Source organism: Dysidea avara, chromosome 7 (assembly GCF_963678975.1).
Source record: "Dysidea avara chromosome 7, odDysAvar1.4, whole genome shotgun sequence".
Lineage (NCBI taxonomy): Eukaryota > Metazoa > Porifera > Demospongiae > Dictyoceratida > Dysideidae > Dysidea > Dysidea avara.
Window position 1 is genome coordinate 9,125,097 of NC_089278.1, and position 23,127 is coordinate 9,148,223.

Here is a 23,127-nt window from a genome sequence, read left to right on the forward strand (position 1 = left end):
ATCAAATCAAAACAACGACCACACGACCAAACATCACGTGATAGTTTGGCGGGTGTTTATGAACCCAGGCGGGAGTGAGGAACGTCCGTGAGGAAGAAATGACAGACTGTAGCACCTACATTGCTAGTGATAAAGATTGGCACTGGAAAAAACCAACTGAAGTAATTAAACTGAGAAAAAAGAAGCGCCTTTCAACCCTGGACAAAAAGTCGAAGGAGAACAGCGCCACTAGTTTGGCTGTGAAGGAAGCACCTCCACTAACAAAGCCCAATCCATTTCGAACAAAACGTTCCGAAATTAAGAGCCTAGAAAAGGGAATTAAAGAAAGTGTTTTATATCAGGAGGTGTTACTTAAAGTAAGAACATATATAATTGCAGTGATGTTTAGAGTAGTGGTGGCTACAAGAGACAGGGTTGGGTCCAGAAATGTAGTGTGGGACCTTGACTTTGTGTGTCAGAGGTGTAGCAAGTGGTTGTTGAGTGATACTGGTGGCTATTTTATTTGAGTGGTGGTCGGTACCGTCCACTGTGCGCACATTCCTGAATTTGTGACTTAATAACATTTGTCATTTATTTCAGGTTAAGACAGAGCAGCGTGAACCGTTATGCGGCATAGAGAACACTATGGTAAAGAATGTTTTACTGCCTGGAAAAGAGGTACAGTGTAAAAATATTCCAAACCTAAAACTGCTCTTATTACGTGCTCAGGAAATCAATCCTGGTTCTGATTCATTCCCGACTGACTGGAGTCTCAAACTCAAGGCTAGATTCACATCAGTACATCCTTTCTCATGGGGATCAGTAATGTCATCAATTGAAGAAGCATCTGGTATCACCAACTTTACCAGATGTTCTGCTGATGAAAATCTCAAGATCAAAGTAAATGTGTTAACAGTTTTTAAAAGTGGTGTTACATTTTGTTGTATGGCAGACTCCAGACCAACACTTGTCCACATTACAACAGTGTTTGATGCAGTGGATTCATCCGGACACTGCTTGGAATATCACAAGTCTTAATGAGACCATTCTTTCTACTATGCATCATCAATGGTAATAAACTACAACATTTAGCTACATTTGTCATCTGTTGTCTTGCAGGTCTACAAGTTTTAATTCTTTATATCATCTGTATCAAGCTGGGATATGTCCATACTTTTATGTGGTTGCTCAAAACTTTGTGGTGCTCTTCTTGCTCAAGGGGTTTGCTGGAACTGAAGTAAATACAGTTTACATTAGCCCAACTACCACAGGTCTACGGAAAGCCATGAAAATTGAAGGTTAGTATACAGTAATACGAGGCCTGTTACATACCTTCCTACAGGTATCACATTTAGCATGCCATTAGCTGAAACTAAACCAAAGCATGAACAGCAGGATGGTGACATTGCTGACAAATCTGAGCTCAATACATGTAAGCAGAGAATACCTATCTCTCAATGTGTTGTGAATATATCATCTCCAAATAATAGCCGGGGCTTTCTATTATCTTAAATAAGTCATGTGTCATTCGTTTGAGTTGTAATGACTGCCACGCTGTGTGATATCAGCTGTGTGCAACAACTGATATTATATGCCTGATATGAATAACTATTGCTTACAGCTACTTCAGACGATGAGGACAATGCATTATGGATGGCTAGTGTTGGAGTGAGACAGGAACAAGCAATCATCATGTATCCTATATGTTTGCTGTGCTACCTTGTTGTGGATACACCTTGTTCCTTAACAGTACACAGTAGTTCGGGGAACGATGGTTCTCACTTGGATTACCGGCCCAGCTCTCTGGTGAAGATTGAAGGAAACCAGATACATCCCTTCTTCAACTTCTTATTAAACTACCAACTTGGTAACACCAGTGGGATGCCCGCAACACTGCTATCTCCAGTAGCATTTAAAGGAGCAATACTCAGTTCACTGAAGGTGCTATATATATTCATGTATTGATAGTATCGTCACTTGTGTGTATTATTTGTAGAGCCAACTTGGTAAGGCCAAACAGTATAAGAGCAAAAGAAACTACACAGAGATACACTATTTGGAGATTACTGGTTCTATTATGCCACAGCAATTGACTCAACTTTGTAGGCTAATGGCAGAGACACAAAATGGACACTTCTCTGTTACATTGTCCACAATGGCACCAACAGTGGCCTTTAACTTCCCTGTACATGAGCAAGTAGACTGTGAGGAGACCAACAATGAAGTAACTAGCATGGCTGGACTCTCTGATATTGACATTAGACACTTTTCATCTCCTAGTGCACTAAATAAACAGGCTATTCAACGGTTACACTGTCACCACCACAAGTACAATTGGGAAGCATAAATGGTATTTATTTATTTATAAATGTGTATAATATGTCAATTTTGTGTATTACTTTCTCAACACACTTCATAAAAAGTGAAGTTATTGTCAACTTAAATTTTGTTCAAAGCTTCTAACGCTTTCTGCATCAGCTGCAACAACACAGGAGGATAAGCAGGTTAATGTGATAGTATACCCCTACCTGTGACTTCTCTAAACTTTCTTGTCGTTTTCTTTTTGCTTCCTCAGATTCTTGCATTAATTCCTCAATTTTATCTGACTATTATTTGAAACTGACAAATAACCACTACAACTTTCTTGTATCTACCTTGTACAGTTGGGACATTAGTTCACCTTCCAGGTTCTCCTCCATGTAGTTGACTAGACAACGCATGATAGTCTTGCGTGTGCTAAAAGTACACACAACTTTTATGTGAATGGTTGAGAAGTGTATGTTCTATTAGGATAACTGGCCTTGGCCAAAATACTGAATCGGGTCACATGAAAATCCATTGTGATACACAGTGGACAAGTTGTATACCTGTCGTCAATGCTCTTTCTTACAAGATCAAAATATGATTTCAGTAAATCCTCTACAAAAAAAAACAGTAGCTTCACATATCAGTATACATCACCAACAGCAACTAACTGGTAAGTCCACAAAACTCTGGCTGCTCAGCTTGATACTATGAAATGTACACACACACAATCACACAGCTGTATGAGATTGCACACTAAATACAGTGGAACCTTCTGTAACACAATAAGATAATGGAAATAGAACCAATGTAAGTTACTGATCATAAAGTTCCAAGAGGTTCTACCACATGTAGTTTACTGGTGACATGACTATTACCCTTGGCCTTTTTGCCATGGCAGATGAAGAAGATCTAGATCTTTTAGTACCACTAAAAAAATTAGTAATTTTCTCCCAACCTGAAGATGTCTAATGGAGAACATAGCTATAGTATAAATCACAATTGCTTGTATATTCCATTTCTCACCTCAGCAGCATTACTGGAGGAAGCACCAGGAATTTCTTGTAGGTAGAAAGGATTAATCTGAGATGAATATCACCATTCAAGTTTATTGTTAGTCTGCAGGTGACACCCACCTCCATTGTAATACACTCATGAACTGCTCCAACACCACCGACAAAGTCAGGATGGGCAGTGTTGATGTAGGCCTGTTCATTAGCCATCAATAGCTTTACCTGACAAGGGACCATAATTTGTAAAATGAAAACCATTCTAGAATATAGTTACTTCATCTTTGGTTGTTGGTAGTTGTTCATCTAACAACCTCCATGCTACTTGTACCATGTGCTCTTTGAGGACAGGAAAGACCGTTAAATTATCTACCTGCACAAAACGGGACAATTACAAAAGGGTATAGAAAACAATGTTGGCAGCCAACTTGATTGAGGATATCTTGCACAACACATCTCAGTTTCTCATACACCTGGTCCACACAATCTTCACTTGGTCTGTCTAGCAACTTAATCTGGTTCTTGACAAGCAACTCAAATGCCATCTTAGGCACAAATAGAGGAGCACTAGTACCCTGTAAAGCAAACCAGTATAATACAACTGATGATACATTTTATACACAATATTATGTATACCGAAATATTAGCTATGGTCTCTTGAATGTGATCATTGCTTAGTCCTTCAAGTGGGTCAATTTCAAGTAGCTCCTTTCCAAACTCATTAAATATAGAAAATATTTTGGCACCCCCTGCCCTATAAATTAATATTCAGGTACATTATGCAACCTTGCCCATTACTATGACACTTACACATTAGCTGTTGTAGTACATTGTGGACAGTTTAGAGTATCTCTAAATAACTTAGAGAATTTCCTAATGAATTCATGAAGTGCCGAGTTCTTCAACGACAGAATCAAGCAGTAACAACACTAGACCAGACCAAATTTTACCTTGTTCTTCTCTACAAGTGTACTCAGTATTTCTTGATGTTTTCTCAGTTCAGCTGTGATCTGTGTCCTCACTTGTGGCAGAGACTTTTTAATGTAGTCTACCAGTAGCTATGATAATCACAATAATGTGTCACATTGTAATAATAGTGCACTAACTTTTTGAATCCGTTTTGCTAAATTACTTGTGCCATGTTTTGTAGCTAAATTTTTGCTGGACAGAAATCCAAGCTCAGACTTCTGAGCCTCCTCAACTGACTAAGTGTTCAATTATGATATATAGTAATATGTGAGACAGAAACACTTACCCTGGTGACTCTGTGATCACGACACTTTACACCCACAATACCATGTTTGACAATGTTAGGAATGTCTGCATGATTGTAGAATTATTTTGTTAATTTCTATATAAGGATAACTAAATATAGCACCTTTTCTGCTGAGGTGCTCATGAAGATTGGTACTTGTGGACATCAAGTCAAGTTTGGTGCACACAGTTAAAGTACGTTCACCTGCAAACATCAACATTACTGAGGTCCACAACCAGTAATAATAACACACCTTTGGGATCAACTTTTGCAGCTAGTTTGAGACTCTCTGAGTTGACAATATCAGCATCAGATGTAACAGCAAGAATGATGCTGTTAGGGTTACTGATGTACTCAGAGACAAGGTCTCGTAGTTGTACAGTAATATCTTCTGGCTGGCCATCCACAGGTACCTGTATATATTATTACACTCACGTATAATACAGTGTTAATAGCCAAACCTGTACAATGCCAGGAAGATCTACCAATGTCAAGTCGATGACTTGAGGTGAATGAATACGCAACCGAATTTCTTCATGAGAAATAACCTTCAATATAACAACACCTTGTTACCATGCACTAATACAAACACATAACTATGTGAGTTAGCCACATACTTTGTTGTTTCCAAGTTTTCTTTTTGTTTCTTGTTCAATTTCACTCTTCACTTTATCAAGATCATAAAATTTCTGTGCAAAACACTATTAAATTCTATTCCAATTCAGAACTTCACTCTTACTGTTTCATTTCTGTGTCTGAATGTAACCCATCCCCACTCTATAAAGGTATAATGATAATAAAAATAAGTTTAAGTTACCCATAAAAGACTAAATAACAGTTATAACTAAAGTGTAACTGAGAGCATTTTTGATAATTCTTTACTGAGAAAGAACCTACTTGATAGTTAGTTATGTGTGTTCAGTGCATTTTAAAATCAAATGAGGCAGTCTACTTTTATAATTCACAATAATCAAGTATAACAGTAACTGTTCTAGTGACTGCTCTATTGATCTTGACACAAAAATTCAAGTTTATTTCTGGCCGTTCCTATTCGGTGGACTGGACTACTGGACTGGAACACTGGACTGGACTACTATTGGACTGACATATTTTTGGGTTTTGCACATTCTATGGTTGGATTTATGGAATCTTGCTAGTAAGCACCCTTAGGGCACCTGCAGCCCACTTCTAAATGCTGAAAACGAGCAGTGGAATATGCGGAACTATAAATTACTACCATTCATTTGGCCACTATACAACACTTAGCTATTCCTTACCCTGGTGTGCAAGCAGTTCAGTTCAGGGAATGTGACAGCAATACTAGTTAACCAGCGATCAACTTGCCAGTAGATAATATCCTTCGAGATATAGATCCTTAGAGCAAGCTTGAGGAGCAAGCTAGTCTCTCTAGTCAGCTCGCTGCCAGACTTCTAGGGGCTAATCAATTAAAGATTATAAGCGCCCATGCTGAAAAATCTCTAATTGGTAAGCCCCCGCATTGAACTAGAGGTCTGGCCATGCGAGATTAGCTTGTTCCTCAAGCTTGCTCTAAGGATATCTCGAAGAATATTGTCCACTGGCAAGTTGATCAATTTCTGTCAACTGCCTGCAGCATTACTACACACCAGGGTAAGGTATAGACTAGCTAGCTATAGTGCAGCATAATAACAGTAGTGAAATTATTCAGTACGAGACAGTTTTCGCATATTATACTGTTCGTCTTCAGCATTTAGAAGTGGGCTGCAGGTGCCCTAAGGGTGCTAACTATATAGCAAGACTCCATAAATCTAACCATAGAATGTGCAAAAAACATAAAATATGTCAGTCCAGTAGTCCAGTCCAGTGTTCCAGTCCACTGAATAGTGACGCCCTTTATTTCCCCTAATTCTTTCATAGTGTACAGTTCATACATGTAAAGTTGTCTGTTTACCCACTGGCTTTCTGCACTTCAACACATTCCAGTCTGTTTGCAGTGCAAATGTTAATACTTTCACAAAAACAGAGAATGTAACTGAAAGTTCAAATTAAAATTGCGTTTTTGGCAATTCAGCCATCACACAACATGCATCCCCACTTTATTTTTGGTTACCCCCTTTTCCCACTGTATGATCCCTTCAGCTATTGCGCCTACCTGACTGCTTTATTAGAGCAGATAGAATAAGTTGCTGCAGAGTACATTGTGCAATCTTTTGCAAATTACAGAATCAAATTCCTCCTAGCTGATTGATTATTCCTACATGGTACCGTGCATTGCAAATAGGTAGCGTATTTCAAATCACATAATATATTTTAGGTGAAATGTTTCCATATATTCATTTATGATAACTATATACATATGCACTAACTTCCTTTAGGGACATCTTCAACATGAACCAGTTGTAGGATGAGAGGTGTCCTGGTCTTCATTCCACTTCCTGCAAAAATGTGCAGTTTATCAACAACACTGACATGATTTATCATTGTAAGATATTTACAACTCTATCCAGCAAGTGTATCAAAAGATCAGAACGCTTTACTTTATACCATTAGCAAATTATAGAAGTTACTATTGTTCATGTCATGGAATTAACAGATTATATCTTGCTAACTATAGGTACCATAAGGATTATTGTGTCAGGACGGGTGTTTTTTTTTTTTTAATAACTGAGAAGCAGAGAACCAGACACACAATATTATAGTATGGGTGGGTAGAGAATCTGGTAGTATTTTGCTTACATATAGCTACCTAACCATAGATATAGTATACCTATGAGCTAATTTTGCCAAAACAAAGGTATCTTACCTAAAGGTAAAAATGCTTTGCCGACCAAACTTTCTAGTAGAGAACTTTTCCCGCTGCTCTAGAAAAATACAAAAATTAAATATGCAATAATATTATGTTGTACCCATATACAAATCACGTGAGCGTATAGGCTTTAGCTTTTAAAATCTGAATTTTGTAATGGCATCATGGACATACTAACCCCTAGGGTTAGTATATCTATGATGGCACAGCTGGCTTACTTGTGCACCAACGACTACAGCTTGCGGGAGCTTTATCTCCTTCTTCACTTTATGCAAGATGTCTTGAAGTTCGTTAACTGTTGATAAATACTTCTCCATAGCAAATCAGTCAGCTTTCTAAGTCACGTGAATCAGGCCAATGATCACCGTTAGCACTTAGCTACTCGACTAGTGAGACAGCAACAGTAAGAAGTCTGTTATATAGTTAGAGGTCTGCATCGTCATGATGTACTTGTGTAACCATCGCCCACTCCAGAATGAAACCATTTCTCAGAATGAAACTATTTACCGTGTACCCGGGGGCGCATTAGTCTCTAGGGATAAAAAACATGACCAAATCGCTGACCCTTAAGTGGGATTTTAATGTCGTTGATATTATCAAAGTAATTTTATTAAATGATGTTCTCATGATTTATTTAGTACACTACTACCAAACTGTAGATCACGTATTTCACTCAAAATGTCTGACGCCTTTTGTAATGCCTGAAACAAGAGAAACATTTAACATAAGAGTCTATCATTACATACAAGTAAGCACCTTTAACATTTCTGAAGTCTCTCCTCGTCTCTCCTTTGTCTCTTCTGATTCCTGCATAAGCTCCTCATACTGATCTGACTATAGTGTCTGTATCATGACAAGATCATGAGATGTTATATGCTCACCTTGTACAATTGGGACACTAGTTCACTCTGTAGCTTTTCTTTGACATAGTTTACTAAACAATGCATCACAGCCTTTGGTATGCTGCATATAAATAAAGCAGTCTGATAACCCACACCATACTGTAAACCAGTTGAATGCAGACATCTTTTAAAAATAAATTACAAACTTCAGTGCTGTCAACACAAAATCAAACAACCCTAATATAACAGTCACCATCAAATGCATCCAGCTGTATAGGGCTCTGCAAAACATACCTGTATTTAAATGTTATTAACAAGAGGCACACTTATATGTAGTGATTCCATCTATAATTATAAACCTTTTGGTAACATTGCAGGGTCCTACATCCAGTTTGGTGTCAACTACAGTGCTCACATGCTTGGCTGTAAACAATATTAGTGGAGGATTAACAGACAAACTCTGTTGTTCACTTAGAAAGGAATATAGGATGCCCTAACTTGTAAACTAGGGATGTTTAGATATAAGGGCCATCAAAGCTCTTACTACAATATATATATGTGGGCTTGTGTGCAGCAGTAGGATCATGGCATTTAGTCTATTATTTATGACAAGGTTGTGATGTACCACAACTTATAATAATGGCTACTATTATTGACTATGTAGGGCACCATACGTACCTATCATGAATATTCTTCTTCACAATTACAAAGTAGGACTTTATTAGACTTTCTAAATGGTATACAACAAGTTATAATAAGACAATACATACATTAGTAAGACACTGACCGATGAGCTCACAATCAAACTGCTGTCTCCCTTGATGCTGTACAACAGATATAATATTGATTACATACAGAACATGGTCCAACATACTCTGTGGAAGTGATTGTCTGATTCAGTTTTGGTTTTCTTATCCACCTCAGAAGATGATGAAGATACATCAGCTTTGGATAAAGACTTTTGTACGGAGGAGTTGGCTGCCCCACTAGGAAGGAATGAAGACCAGAAGGATGGAGTCTGCAACAGAGTATACATAACAGCCAAACATTAGTAATAAAGTCTAACTCGTACCTCTTTGGGTACCAGTTCAGATGATGGAGCAGTGGGGTTGGGTTCCTCTGTAATGACAGGCCTACTCCGCTGAAACTGAGACATCTGTGTAAAGAAAAACAGATTTACTTGCCCTGTTGGTGACAGTTCTAAATTTCTGACCCTTCTTGCCATGGATTCATATGCTGCTCTGGTACCACCAACAAAGTCAGGGTGATTTGTGTTGATGTATGCCAACTCAATGGCTATCAGATTCTCAACCTGACACAATTTAATGTATAAGTGCTGACACACAATCTAATTCAATACCATAGCATTGGCTACTGGCAGTCTCTCTTTCAGCAACATGTTCACAACTTGTACCACTTGCTCTCTGAGGATAGGAAATTGTTGCAGCTCCTTCAGCTAAATAGAATATAAGAACAAAGAGTGACAGTATCAGGTAATTAGAGTGACCACGTAACTGACATGTTGGGCTGTGTGCTGCATGATGCGCTGCATCTCCTCATAAACCAGTTCCACACATTGTAGACTTGGCTGCAGTAGTAAATTGATCTGTTTCTTGACTAACAACTCGAATGCCATCTCTGGTACAAACAGGGCTGATCTAGGTCCCTGTGTAAAACAACAGCATGGCACTACAATAGGAGCCAACTGTTCTTACTGTAGCATTGGTGATAGCATGTAGAATATCAGTATGGCTTAGACCATGCAATGGTTTAATGTTCTCAAGTGCTGTACTGAATGTACGGTGAAATATGAAGCAGATTCTAGCACCCCCTGCCCTGGAAAAGAAAACGTATGCATTTGATATAAAAAATACATTAACACATACACTCTTCCTGTTTCAATGTTCTGCGATGTGCCATCAATGGTCTGTGTGTATGCTGTAGAGAATGAGATGATAACTTGAAGAAGTGCTGAGCCCTACAACAACCATGTTAGGACCAGTGCCTTCGTGATTATTTTGTTTACCTTGTTCTCAACTGGGCCGCCTAATGATGACAAAACCTGTTGGTTTTTACTCAGTAGAGAATTGACTCGTGTTCTCAATTCTGGAAGACATGCTCGTATGTGTTGCATTAGTAGCTGAAAGAGAATGTCAATACTTAAAAGTCATGTGAGGTTAAGACAACCTTATTAAGTGTCTTAGCCAAATAAGTGGTGCCGTTCCTGACAGCTAGTTTGGGATAGTTCTTCCTCAGAAACTCTTCTTCTGACTTGAGAGCTTCTTCTATAGGCTAATATGGATATCAGACTAGCACTGAGACTTGGTAAGCTAGATTACAATATGTACTTTGTTATTAGTGATATCCAACTGACTTCGATTAACCAGACCCACAATACCGAGCTTGACTGGTATCACTGGAAAGTACAACAATGAGAGAACAGTTTAGCTTAATCTCGTGGTGTACCTTTTCCATTCAGTAAGTCATTAGCATTAGTACCTTTATCCATCAGGTCAAGTTTGGTACATACAGCTAAAGTACGGTCACCTAGCAGTGTCAATAGATAATAGTAATAGCACATGCATGCACACACAACACACCCACATGTGTGTAGCTAATAGGCATGACTATCAAAATTGTTATGTCACTAAATTTGTTACTATGAGTGGGATTAGATGTACATGACACAAAAGGTCCATGACACTATCACGTGATCACTGAGTCTTGGAAATCCCTGTAAGTTCTCCTGAAATGCACATGACATGCATTTCAAATTTAACAAAAGTAGGTGTGTGGCATGGGTGTGTTTGTGACTAAACAAAAGTTGGATTGTAAGGTGAAACTGGATGGTACCAGTATAAGGTGTTTTTCATTTAATTGTCAACCATATTTTCTGGAAGTGCTATGAAATAGTGAGTTATTGTACAGTCTGGCCAACATAACCACATTACCATATGATCTAGCCATATATGTCCAGGTTATCACGGACTTGTCATAGTTCACCTGAGATCAGTGGCGTAGCCAGACTTAAGTGATTGTTCATCAGTGATTCGGCCCACCTCCTTAATTACTCTGGGTAACTGATGGTAGGGCAAAGTGACTTGATGCCCTGGCTTGCCTAATTATAATATACAAGAATAGCTAATACAACTTACTGTGTTCCCACTGTGCCAATGCTATCTTTCTGGCTGACCAGCAGTAACCAGTTTCCCCCTGGGGTTTAATTGTAAGTTATTCGATTGTGCTATTAATGGCTAATGAAAAGCAATAGATAGAACAAGATCACATGATTAAAACGCGGTCAGCATCATAATAAAGGACTAAAGACAGAAAATTATATAATATATACATATAGAGACAATGTGTCTTCATGTTTGTGGTGAAGTGTGGACTGTGTGATGAAAACCTTGATGATAACTCAAATTAATGCAGTTATGAAATGTGGGAACCTGTTCAAGCTGTGTGTATGGATACTGGGGCTTAGACTGATAGTTCAGATGGTATGAAGTACTTTTTTATAGTCAGCATTTTTCTTTTTCCTGTTTGTAGACTGATCATCTCCAGTTTAAAGTCATCATGTGATGTGGGTAGTCTACTATAAGCACTCCGTGCTTTCAAATTCCCCGCTAGTCTGGTATTAAGACACTGCTGTATGTATGTAATCTAGCTGGTGGTAGCAATTAGTAAGGTTATTATCTTGCATACAGTTAGTGTAGGTAGAGTATACACGTAGGTAGAGTATACACGTAGGTAGTGATGTACAACACATTTTAAAATGTCTATTGATATCCATATGAAGATGGGCATGTGTATTGCACAGAGTTGAATGGCTTGCCTGCCCAGTAGCAAAAAGTCTGGCTATGCCACTGCCCGAGATGTAATTATAGATTTTGTTTCCTTTCTAAGCTGTTACTGTTCAGAATAGTTTGCTTACAGCTGTAACAAATTGTACTCAGTAAGTCTACAGTTGCACCCCACCCCTATCTGAGTATGAAATGCATACATGTATACACACATAAGCATAGATGGAGTGGCATATTTAATTATTGCAACAGGTTGATTTTGATGCCATATGCATGATTGATGGACAACTAAAGTTAGCTAGTTGTTTATATGTATGTAGGGCTAGCTGAAGATCTTGTGTGTGTATACTTCATATGATTTTTCTTGATGATGTCTCTTGTGCATGGTAGCACGTTCCATTTGTATTTTGTTATACCACGGCTGCGAGGGATTTTGCAGATATATGCACCCAAAGCCTGCGGGTGCATATATCAGCAAAATCCCAAGCAGTTGTGGTATAAGTCTATCACTCAGGGCACACTCACATGATAGGTGAAAGAACTACAGAGTACTCACCCCATTTGTTTTATACACTAGCATCTGATAATTGATTGTGGTTTCAATTAGGCAGACAAATAGCTCTCAGAATGTTATTCCTACGTTGTTATGTTTCAACACACGCAAATAACTTTTGATTGTGGGATTGATTTTTGGGATGTAAAAATTTTTAATACTACATTAAACCTTTGGCAGTAAATTAATGCATTGAGTAAGCTACTTACCAAGTTGTCACATTCTTCTTGTTTCGTGGTCTGCTCAATGGATAACATGCCCCCCAAGCAGTGGGTAGAATACGATCACCCAGTGCTCGTTTTACAGATCATTCGTCTTAGAATACAGTTTAGTTACTGTCAAATAATCTAAACTTAACTACACTGAGCCTAGCCTAACTTGTAAACCCAAACCCATAATTAAATGCTCCGAGTTACTCAATATAACAAGTCAAAGCATATCGTATCTTTGAACTTGTTGGGTACCAAAGCCATGAGCAAACTGCGCTCCTATGATATTAATAGCCCAGGCCCTCAGCGGCACCTTTGAACGCCCATGTTAAAGTGGTATATATGATCATATATGTCCAACATCAAAACTTTCTGGCTACACATCCCTCACACACATGCATGCAGGCACTACAAACATACACTACACACATACCTTCAGGGTCAACTTCTCTGGCTAGTTTAAGAGCCTCAGAGGTGGCAAGATCAGTGTTAGCAGCTGTGACACTGAGTATAATACTGTTTGGGTTACTGATGTACTCTAATACAATGGTGCGAAGCTGCTCCTCAATATCTTCAGGCTGGTCACCAACAGGTACCTACAACGTGATACTCATTTGAGTAAAAGCGTGGGTACGCTTGCTCTGACCTTTGTGATGCCGGGAAGATCTACTAATGTCAAGTCAAGAACATGAGGTGAATAAACAGTCAGTCGAATTGGATTACTGCTGATCCCCTAGACAATAAGCAGTTACCAGCAATAAAAGAAGGAGAGGTAGTTTATATTTGAAGTTATTACTTGACAATGGAAGATAGGGTGTGCACATTGCTCAATTAGTGTATAGGGTAAAATGATAATTTTGGGAAAAGTTTTGAAAAACTGAATTATAAACTGCTACATACATTGACACTTTGTAAAGTGAGTGAAGTTCTGTAATCACAAGTATAGCTGTTATGTACTATAAGCAGTATCTTAGTAACTCAATGAGGATGGAAATTCTAGGACACTTTATGAGGTAAGTGTTGCAAGTTGAGGTGTCAACAATATGATAGTGTAGTTTGCTGACAGGATATAAATAATTTTAGCTGACATACTTTATTTTGTCCAGCAAGCTTGTCTGTTTCTTGGGCAATTTCATTTCTCACAGCATCAAAATCATAATGTACCTGGTAAGGATATCAGGCAAATTTCATGTCTTCTCCTTGTCCATACCTTGTCTCCAGTGTGCAGGAATTTAGCCCATCCCCATACTATCAAATATAACAATATATACAGCATAAAGATCTTATTGTAATAGTTAACCTCCTTCCGTGTCCTCCCGTACATGAACCAATTGCAAGATTAATGGTCTCCTAGTGACAATTCCAGAACCTTTAATAAAAAGAGTGGTCACACACCTCAACAACTAGCTCACAGACTCACCTCGAGGTAAAAAATCCTTGCCAACTATATTTTCTAAGACGGAGCTTTTTCCACTACTCTGTAATAATATCGTTAAAGCCGCAAAATGCGCTAAAAAAGGACTTACTTGCGTGCCGACGACAACTATTTGTGGTAACTGTATAGCGTCCTGTCCTACAGTGTGAAAGACGTCTTGTAGTTTGTTAATCACTGGAATTAATTTCTCCATATCACTTTATTTCCAATCATTGCGCATCGATTCTAAATAATGCAAACTGATCATGTATAAGACAGATAGCCAGCTGTTGAGCTACTGTGATCATAGAGGAAACGATAATCCATCTGAAGGAACTACTTAGTTGTTTTTGGCCAACCTGTACTCCTAAGATGCTATTACACTCCTATCCTGCTCCTCAGTCACTGTCAGTGTTGGTGCCAATGGAAAACTGTAATTACGAAAGGGGACCCAATCTCAACTACAGAGCATATATTCAGTATTGAACAATGCCAGAGCTACTAAGAATGTCATTATGTTTTTTTGGGGTCAGTATAAACCTCTGATATTTTGCCTGTTGTTTCATACATTTTTCTCCTGTTGTTTCATACATTAGCTGTTGTTCAAAACCTGGAACACTACAGTATTTTGTGATACTTTATCACCACATCAGAGTACTGTGGCAGGCTGCTGACTCTATTGGGCTGCCCTCCTGTGGAGGCTCCATTCTATGTGTTATATGGTCCAACTCCTCTAACCTTCCATCCAGCCATCAACCTCTACTAGTACTGCTGTTGCCCTACCTAAGATTCACTATTCATCAATGCATAGAGCAAAGGGACTTGCTGATGACTTGACTGTCATCTCCAAAGAAATCATGTCTCATCAGTAGGTATTGAGTTCCAGCCTCAGAAGTGTATCTCTTAGCAGTCACCATGTGGTTTCCGCTACAGTGTTTTCAATGGCAGATGGGAATACCTTACTATGTGGATTGCACCAAGTTTCTGGATCATACTATTGATGTTTCTTTGACTATTGCTCAAAAGATGGCTTCTGCCAACTTGAAACAACAAATCTTATAATGCATTGATGAGTGTCCTATCTGAGATAATATGGATTTTGAAAAACTTTGTGACTTCTGTTCCAGATTTTCATTTGGCTGTTGAGAGGCAGTCAGTATTGAAGTTTGTAAAGAGTTGGTTGAACTTCCCCCAAAATTGCACTCCTAGAACTGTTTTTCACCTGAATGTAATCCCCTTCTTTTACCTTTTACCTCATCTGAAGCAGTCCGCTAAGCTCTCATTCTTTTGGCTGTTGAATGGTCAGTTGATCCACTGATTGTAGAGTTGCGACATTCCATTGTAGCTAACAGTCCTCCCAATATCCTTGACTCTTTATCTGCTGCTAAGTCTTCAGTTGCCAACATTCCTTTGCTATGTTCAAGAACCATATACATCATCATTTACCTTCTACTTATTAAGTTGACTATTGGGAATAAAGCTTTGAGCCAAAATAATTTTCGAATCATTTTGGACTGAGAGAACATTTCCTGTGTTGTAGAGTTTTATAATTAGTTTCAAATTTTTTGTAAAAGACAAGTTATATATTAACACTATAAATTGTATCTAATATGTATAGGTAAATGGATTTTTGGCTTCAAAAAGGTAGTAGTATCTGGTATCCTGTAACCTTAACTGTTCAAAATATATTTTTAGATAGTCATCCTTATCCTTTGTGGAAGACTGATGTATGGCCTCCTTGAGAAACAACTATCCTTGGTATGTGCTGGTTGTGACACTGCTAATTCCTATGAACCTGGCCTATATGATTCAATTGCAGGTTCTTGTTCATGGGCTCCAACAGCATTTACCTAAACTTTACAACAACCTTCCAGTGTCAGCCCTCCTAGTACTATCCCTACCAATCGTCCCACCACCCTTAGCAGACCTGACTTGGTCTTAGTTTCTGAGAATTCCACCTGCTGACTATCCCAGCAATATCTGTTGGCTAGAAAGAAGATTGATACTGCTCTTTACAACCTTTAACATTGCTGGGTTGACTGTTGCTTAGGACACTTTATGCCCAGGGCTGCCCAGAGAAATTAAGGGGCCCAGGGCAAAGAGTTAAAGTAGGGCCCTTCACCCAAGTTGTAAGGTGAAGACCAAAAAAAAAGAAAAAAGGTCACAACCTGCTGGCAATGACAATAACTACCCAGCACCAACCATATCTCCTTATCTATAAGCTTACTACACTGCTCCTCTGAAGAATACTATGACTGCTCTATTAGAGTATATCGATCTTTTAAACAGGTATTCGGGGGGCCCTTCATGGCCTTTCAGGCTGGGGCCTGGGGCAAAATGCCCCAGTTGCCCCCCCCCACCCGTGGGCAGCCCTGTTTATGCCATTCAAGTGGCTACTGCTTGTCAATAACTGTTTGAGCAGGCTGCTCATATTGCCATCGCCTGCTCATACAGGATTTTTAATTCTACCTTACTGGGATCTATTATTTTTGTATTGTAATTTAATTTTCTTTGCCAGTGCTCCTGTACAGACCAATTTGTGCCAGCATGGTTACCCCCGAGTCTAGGCCCCTGTACGTAGTATATCATCTTAATATATAAGACATCCTTCATCATCAATCTGTAACATACAAAATGAACAATTACTGAGGGATTAGTTATTTTATAATAAAAATAGTGTCAAATACTCTATGTCCAATTTTGTGCTTATCATTGGAGCCTTTGGGCTTGCCACCAATGTAATATGTCTTAATACAACAGTCGAGCCATGGTCTATTATAAGACTTCATGGAAGCAACTGGGGTATCAAAGGGGTTTGCTCCACCACACAAGTAAGACAATCGTTTTAGTAGCTCATCCCGAGTTGTATGGTCCACGTACAAGTTTGCAGCTGGAAGATCAGGAAACATGTGTGCCTATAAAAGGGACCAAGAATATTCAGTGTAGATGGTTTAGATGCATCATCTTACAGCATCTTCTTCCACAAGGAAGGCATTTAAAGTACCAGTGTAATCTTCTAGTATCAATTCCAGCATGTAGGCATACTTGAGTGTTGGTATTACTATATTGGGTACATAGTTACATGTATATCACTTTATACTGTTACCTTGTGGTGTTGGTGTACGGTCATGACAAGCTGCTACACACTGTTCTCCAGCATCGTGTACTCTTCTTGTATCATCAGTAGAATCTCCTCTGGCTATGTCATATCTGAGGTGGTTATAATTAATATCCTCATTAGTTTTGTGGTTGTCACTGGAAGTTACCTTGCTCTACATTGTGGACAGTACAGTTTGACCATCATCTCAATATTGGGTGGGAGCACTTGAGTAACTTGTGCTCTACAATGGTGTTTACAGGGAACCTGGATTGAACAGCTTACAACATGTCTTAAGTCATCAATTAGCACCTTGGAGTTGTGAATGTTAGCAATTGTCTCAAGGGGTCTGTTGGGATGGAGCGTTACTAGAGGAGGACAGGTGTTGTAAAGTTCACTAATCATCACCTTTATTGTTACTAACCACTAGCTACATCTGATGACTCCTCTGCTTGGTGACTGCTGCTGGTGTCTTCAATTCTCCCCAAAACTCTTTGACAAAAATTATCATAAATACTTTAAAATGAACACTGACATACTGCTTCAACTTCAGTACATCTGGATCATTAGGCGAATACTTGAATACTCCACCTCCTGAGACAGACCTGTGAATACACAGGTTGACTATGTCACCGGAGTAGTTGGCAGCATGGACATTTTGAAGTCGAACAAAATCACAACACTACAATGCATTCACATAGAGGAAGGTTAAAACACAGTTCACTCTGACCTCAAGCCTTCGAATTCTGTCTATGTGGTTGTCATACATAGTTATGTTGACCATCAAATCTCCAGCTCTGGCAGCCAAACTAGCATCAACTCTTTTGTGGTATACAAACTAGATAGTCAGGCCACTTGAATCACTATCATTACCTTGGTCTTACTACTTGTTCAGTTGTTTGTACATGCCTAAAAGTGTATTCATACAATAACATTAGTAAATGAATACCCAAGAATGCAGCTGTTAGCCATTCCTCTTACTCCCAGGAATCTTTACAGTTGCACATACCAAATATTCATTTCTGTTCATGGGAAAGTTAGGTATAAAGAATCCATTCTTTGGTGCAGAAATGTTTCAAAGATAATGTACATAAAATATGTAAATGTGCTATAATATTAACGTATATAAATTAAATGTGTGTGTGTGTCTGTAGTTCAAGGCCATTCATCTAATACAGTTGTCCTCAATAAAGCTTCTGATACTTGGTAAGGATCACAATTGCTTGATGGCCGCCTATCTTCTAGATAACCTTTCTTGTCTTTATCTACTTGACGAGGAATACGAATGCTGGCTCCACGATGTGCCACACCACTGGAAAACGTTTTGATATCAGCTGTCTCATGTTGACCAGTGAGACGGCGTGCATTATCCTTCCCTCCATAAGGGTCATACCACGCAATATGTTGGTCTTGTTTTTTAGACAGCTTCTCAACAGCTGCATGAATCACATCAATCCCACCATCTTCTCTCATAGCTTTTGTACTGTAGTTACAGTGGGCACCAGCACCATTCCAACCCTTCAAAGGCTTGGGATCTAATGAACACACAACTCCAAAATCTTCACAAACACGATGCAAGATGTACCGCGATACCCACAGTTCATCTCCTATTGAAACTCCTTCACAAGGTCCTACTTGATATTCCCACTAAAAGGAACAAACAATGATATCATAAGATAACAAAAATACAATTTTACTTGAGATGGCATCACTTCAGCATTGGTTCCACATATCTTAATGCCAGCATACAGACAGGCCTTGTAGTGTGCCTCCATTATGGCCCTCCCGTATGCTCTATCTGCTCCTACAGAACAGTAGTAAGGACCCTGTGGGCCTGGATAACCGTTCTTGGGCCAACCAAAGGGATGCCCTTCGAGATTCATCAACGTGTACTCTTGCTCTATCCCAAACCACGGCTTCTCATCTTTACAACGTTCCATCACTTTCATACAAGAGTCCCGATGGTTGGTTTCAGCAGGACTGTCATCCGGCTTGAGTGTTTCGCACATCACCAAAATGTTACCAGCTTTCATGAACGGGTCTTTGTATATGGCGACCGGTTTTACGTATATATCGCTATTATGGCCAGATGACTGTCCTGTACTAGATCCATCGAAATTCCACACTGGTAATTCTGCAGCTGATGACGGTGTTTTGTCTAACGTCTTCGTTTTGCCTCGCAGTCCTTCTCCCGTCCCGTCAATCCATATGTACGTAGCCAACACTTTACCATGCTGGTCTAAATCATGGTAGTGTTTCAGTAATAACTGGTTCAGTGCCATTTCTTATCAAGGTCACTTCAAATGCCGCGTAAAAACAATCGCCACGTGCTTTATACTTGATGCCACGTGCGCGTGTTAATGACGCAACAACGGTATCTAGATACTGCCCCATCAACCACAAAGGTGAATGGAATGTCAGCAAAGCACGTGATAAGCGGAACCTAGGTGTATAAAAAAAAACTTCATTTGGTAAAGACCACTAGAAAGTAGTTGGTGAGATTCACTGAAGATGTTACAAGGAAGTTAACACACATTCAGTGTCTAATTAGGATCACCAACATAGAAATTTACAACAGAAACTGAAAAGTATAGTACAGCTCAATCCTCAACATCACAAGATAACTAAGTGACTACTTGGTGTCATAGGTGGATCTGAGGGGAAAGCTTTGCACTCCCTGGCCCTTCTCTAGACTTGCAGAGGAATCATGCACTCACACACACTGTATTCAGAAGTACAGAATTCCAATGAGCAAAATAGAAGAAAACAGTTATAAATGCACTTTACAATTTACAATACTCTCAAATTCAAACCTAGGAGGTCTAATTAAAAAAAAAAAAAGGATTCAACTACAATATACAATGGCGGATCCAGGATGGGGCATTTGGGGCAAATGCCCCCCCCTCGTGGAGGAGCCAGCCATGCTTCTGATTAAAACAGCTAGTAAATTTTATGTCAGGCCAACAGAGATCAGTTTAAAACTTATGAAAATATGCACATTTTACTAGCATTTATTACAAATTCACCTGAGACCAAAGCGAACCAAAGTCAAACTAACTGTAAAATAGTCACCCAGCACCTTTGTGCATACTAAGTGCATCTAAAAATAATTATTGTGTTGCTGTTATTTAAGACATTCAGAGCCTTTTAAACAGTTTTTAAGACTTCACAACCATCTGAAAAGGCCAAAATGGCAAATATCAACAGTGAAACACCACTAAGAGGTGATTATTTGCTGCTTTAAAAAAGCAGCACTGAACTATAGAGAATATGGTTCTCCCCATGCATGCAACCACCTACAACTTACCCTATTTGTGCCCCTCCCCTAGCCAGCTCCTGGATCCGCCCCTGATATAGAGTCTTACTCAGACTGAACGTGTATGCATCCAGCTATATCAAACAAAGTTATGCAAATGAGTATAACTTGTGTACTAGAGTTCCTAGTGGAATAAACACTAAAACTTCTTACCCCCCTTAGCACCTCCTAACAGTGTCTCCTAGATCCACCTACGATTGGTGTGACAGGTTGAAAAAAAAAAATTTTGCTTATAAAATTGTGGATTTGGTAGCTGCATCAATTGCTCTAACAGAACATACACATTGAAGGTTTAAAGTTCTAATCTATGCAAGAGTTACTAACGAAAGCATGCAGGATTCTGACACAATTTCTAAGGAAAAGGAAATCCAAAATAAACAACATTTAACTTACAGAGAAGTTTTTGTTCCATCCCACACACTTAAGTGAGCTTGTTGGTTGATTTCATCAATACCAATTGAAACAATCTGAAAACATTGAAAATAGACATTTTTTTCAGTTTCTCCAGTACCTGACAAATCAGATCAAATCGAGAACCCTTATCAATTGATGACAATTTCATACAGGGTTGTGTGTCATCCTGTTGTGCAGCCCATTCTCGTAATTCCTGTACCTGTTAAAAAGTATTGGCTGGTACTAACCAAAACCTGTAGTTACCCTCTGCTTATCGTAATCAGTAAACTGAAATGATGAGCTACTAGTACGAGGTGTCATGTCTGCACCAGGCCTGCCATCAAATACAACATTAGAACAGCCTCTCTTCTTCAACCCAACTCCTTGCTTATTTCCACAATGATCTTTAATCTATACTAACACACGTCTAGATTCCATCTAAATCACTTTCCCTCACCATAACCCGATGTAATCTCAAAATATCACCAACTGACTTTACTTGTGGCAGTCCCATAGGGCTGGGATCAAAGAGATTACAGCTCAACTCAGCCTCAGACTCATCAGTTAAGACCAGTGTTGAATAATAATCTGAATACATTGAGGGTGACACAATGTATAATGACACAGAGTTTACCTTGACCATTAGATTTTCGAACATCTTTAAATGCTTTGACTATTCCATACACATTAACTGTAGCGCCAGTCTGTAAACTGTCAAGTGATAGGTATCCCATCTAACATGCAACACATGTATACCATCTACATATATATGTATCGGTGTACCTTCTGTTTCTTACACGGAGGAGCTGAGTCTTCTGTTTGACCTATCATATAAGAGTCTCACACACCACATAAGCCACACAGTAGATTTACCATTGGAGTTGTGGACTTTCCTCTTGACCAACTAAAATATGTGTGCACACTTAACAAACCACTAACTATATAGTTGTGCTTACCCAAATAGCTGGAGAACTGACGTTACTGTTACAAGTTATACAAAAGTCATGAGACTGCGTAGGATTAGTCATGTTTTCTGTTATGCTGCACTCAAGTATGTATATAGCACTCTGTAATCAAGTATGCATAGCTTAATTGCAATATAGAAGTTGCTGCTCACCCCAACAGCCTCCAAAGGGAAGTTGTTAGCTATAGTACCCACCAGGTGCACTGTGATGTACTTCCCATCTGGTAATGATTCATCTATGACATTGAAATAGTGCAGCTGGTGAGAATTAACCAATGAAAGATTTGCAACTACCTCTCATTGCGAATTCTACTTGTTTACCCACAACATTTGAATGTATGGGTGGCCATTGTGTTATAATCGTCCCCTATAAGCAACATAGCTTGTATGTAAAGTATGATACTTTAATTAAAGCGCACCTTAATGTACTTGTCACCTAGTTGAACACAACACTGATCTATAGTATTCAACTCTAGTCTAGTTTGGTTAGACAGCTGTGCACAAAATAATTTCTCTTTTTGAGGAAGAAGACACACCAGTCCATCAGAACCCGCCATATTTTCGCATTTTACGCATGCGTATTAAATAATCTATGGGGCGTAGCTCTCGCTCGTCATAACACCTACTATAAAACTCGCTTTATGGAGATGTGGGATCTGTTAGACGAAGTCCTTCGCTATGGTTTATTTCTAGGAGCAATATTTCAGATCATCGCAATTGCAGCTATAGTCGTTATTCCTCCCAAAGACACGAAAGACATAGGAGAGCACGAAGAGACTTTAGAAGAGCCAGCGAAGACCAAAAGCAGCAGTAAGCAAGAAAGTAAACAGCAGTCGACTGTTTCGTCACTGCGAAAAAGAACTAAAGATAAAAAGAAAAGATGAAGAATATAAAGTATGCTCTATTTAGAGTATAACATTCATTCAATATTTTTAAACACATATTCAGACATTCAACTTTTTAATGCTATAATCTACAGTGTATATGCGTATGTGTGTGCCATTCATTCCATATTGTATAAATGGGTAAAGCTATACTGCTATATCACAACTCCAATATACTACAATGAATTAGCTTCAGGTGTATCTTATATCTAAGGGAGGTACTAGGCTGTTATAATAAACAATAGCAATCATATGTACATATGTAAAAATATCAATACATTAAGTGGCCGTGACCAGTAGTTTCTCATGTTTAACATCT

The 23,127-nt window shown here is 38.9% G+C and overlaps 5 protein-coding genes across 7 annotated transcripts; 1 reads left to right on the plus strand and 4 right to left on the minus strand.

Annotated features, from left to right (window-relative positions):
• Window positions 1-9: 9 nt before the first annotated feature.
• Window positions 10-2,423, plus strand: LOC136262510 (protein downstream neighbor of son homolog). 2 transcript variants are annotated; one of them, XM_066056805.1, is made up of 9 exons: window positions 10-356; window positions 580-657; window positions 709-879; window positions 932-1,050; window positions 1,099-1,277; window positions 1,322-1,411; window positions 1,601-1,673; window positions 1,740-1,920; window positions 1,976-2,423. In XM_066056805.1, exons 1-9 carry the CDS (start codon window positions 99-101, stop codon window positions 2,324-2,326), a joined length of 1,500 nt encoding a protein of 499 aa, XP_065912877.1. In that variant the 5' UTR covers window positions 10-98; the 3' UTR covers window positions 2,327-2,423. The 2 variants fall into 2 exon arrangements, with proteins under 2 accessions (XP_065912877.1, XP_065912876.1); XM_066056804.1 differs by having other exon boundaries at window positions 11-356; window positions 1,737-1,920.
• LOC136262509 (dynamin-1-like protein) lies at window positions 2,309-7,802 on the minus strand. Of its 2 annotated transcripts, XM_066056802.1 has the most exons (23): window positions 7,552-7,802; window positions 7,331-7,388; window positions 6,894-6,962; window positions 5,288-5,325; window positions 5,166-5,237; window positions 5,010-5,096; window positions 4,802-4,961; window positions 4,672-4,752; window positions 4,549-4,613; window positions 4,400-4,498; window positions 4,244-4,351; window positions 4,104-4,192; window positions 3,930-4,047; window positions 3,722-3,868; window positions 3,571-3,666; window positions 3,420-3,518; window positions 3,310-3,366; window positions 3,162-3,251; window positions 2,955-2,991; window positions 2,847-2,898; window positions 2,634-2,715; window positions 2,508-2,585; window positions 2,309-2,457 (listed from the first exon to the last, which is right to left on the minus strand). In XM_066056802.1, the coding sequence occupies exons 1-23, from the start codon at window positions 7,648-7,650 to the stop codon at window positions 2,419-2,421; spliced, it is 1,920 nt and encodes a 639-aa protein (XP_065912874.1). In that variant the 5' UTR covers window positions 7,651-7,802; the 3' UTR covers window positions 2,309-2,418. The 2 variants fall into 2 exon arrangements, with proteins under 2 accessions (XP_065912874.1, XP_065912875.1); XM_066056803.1 differs by lacking the exon at window positions 7,331-7,388.
• A 118-nt stretch (window positions 7,803-7,920) lies between these two features.
• Window positions 7,921-14,424, minus strand: LOC136262508 (dynamin-1-like protein). The gene is made up of 23 exons (XM_066056801.1): window positions 14,267-14,424; window positions 14,161-14,218; window positions 14,041-14,109; window positions 13,951-13,988; window positions 13,833-13,904; window positions 13,387-13,473; window positions 13,174-13,336; window positions 10,642-10,722; window positions 10,524-10,591; window positions 10,363-10,467; window positions 10,202-10,315; window positions 10,062-10,153; window positions 9,891-10,011; window positions 9,695-9,841; window positions 9,536-9,631; window positions 9,389-9,487; window positions 9,248-9,331; window positions 9,050-9,193; window positions 8,963-8,999; window positions 8,854-8,905; window positions 8,215-8,296; window positions 8,090-8,167; window positions 7,921-8,034 (listed from the first exon to the last, which is right to left on the minus strand). Exons 1-23 carry the CDS (start codon window positions 14,366-14,368, stop codon window positions 7,957-7,959), a joined length of 2,067 nt encoding a protein of 688 aa, XP_065912873.1. The 5' UTR covers window positions 14,369-14,424; the 3' UTR covers window positions 7,921-7,956.
• Window positions 14,425-16,744: 2,320 nt separating this feature from the next.
• LOC136259581 (protection of telomeres protein 1-like) lies at window positions 16,745-22,503 on the minus strand. Its single transcript, XM_066053058.1, has 20 exons — window positions 22,344-22,503; window positions 22,219-22,291; window positions 22,078-22,160; window positions 21,917-22,027; window positions 21,834-21,864; window positions 21,744-21,784; window positions 21,595-21,694; window positions 21,418-21,548; window positions 21,225-21,371; window positions 21,079-21,180; window positions 20,961-21,034; window positions 18,125-18,160; window positions 17,982-18,072; window positions 17,791-17,933; window positions 17,676-17,743; window positions 17,564-17,619; window positions 17,421-17,518; window positions 17,261-17,364; window positions 17,124-17,215; window positions 16,745-17,069 (listed from the first exon to the last, which is right to left on the minus strand). Exons 1-20 carry the CDS (start codon window positions 22,479-22,481, stop codon window positions 16,812-16,814), a joined length of 1,977 nt encoding a protein of 658 aa, XP_065909130.1. The 5' UTR covers window positions 22,482-22,503; the 3' UTR covers window positions 16,745-16,811.
• On the minus strand, window positions 18,260-20,483 carry LOC136259585 (glutamine synthetase-like). The gene is made up of 2 exons (XM_066053063.1): window positions 18,949-20,483; window positions 18,260-18,898 (listed from the first exon to the last, which is right to left on the minus strand). Exons 1-2 carry the CDS (start codon window positions 19,531-19,533, stop codon window positions 18,407-18,409), a joined length of 1,077 nt encoding a protein of 358 aa, XP_065909135.1. The 5' UTR covers window positions 19,534-20,483; the 3' UTR covers window positions 18,260-18,406.
• Window positions 22,504-23,127: the final 624 nt, after the last annotated feature.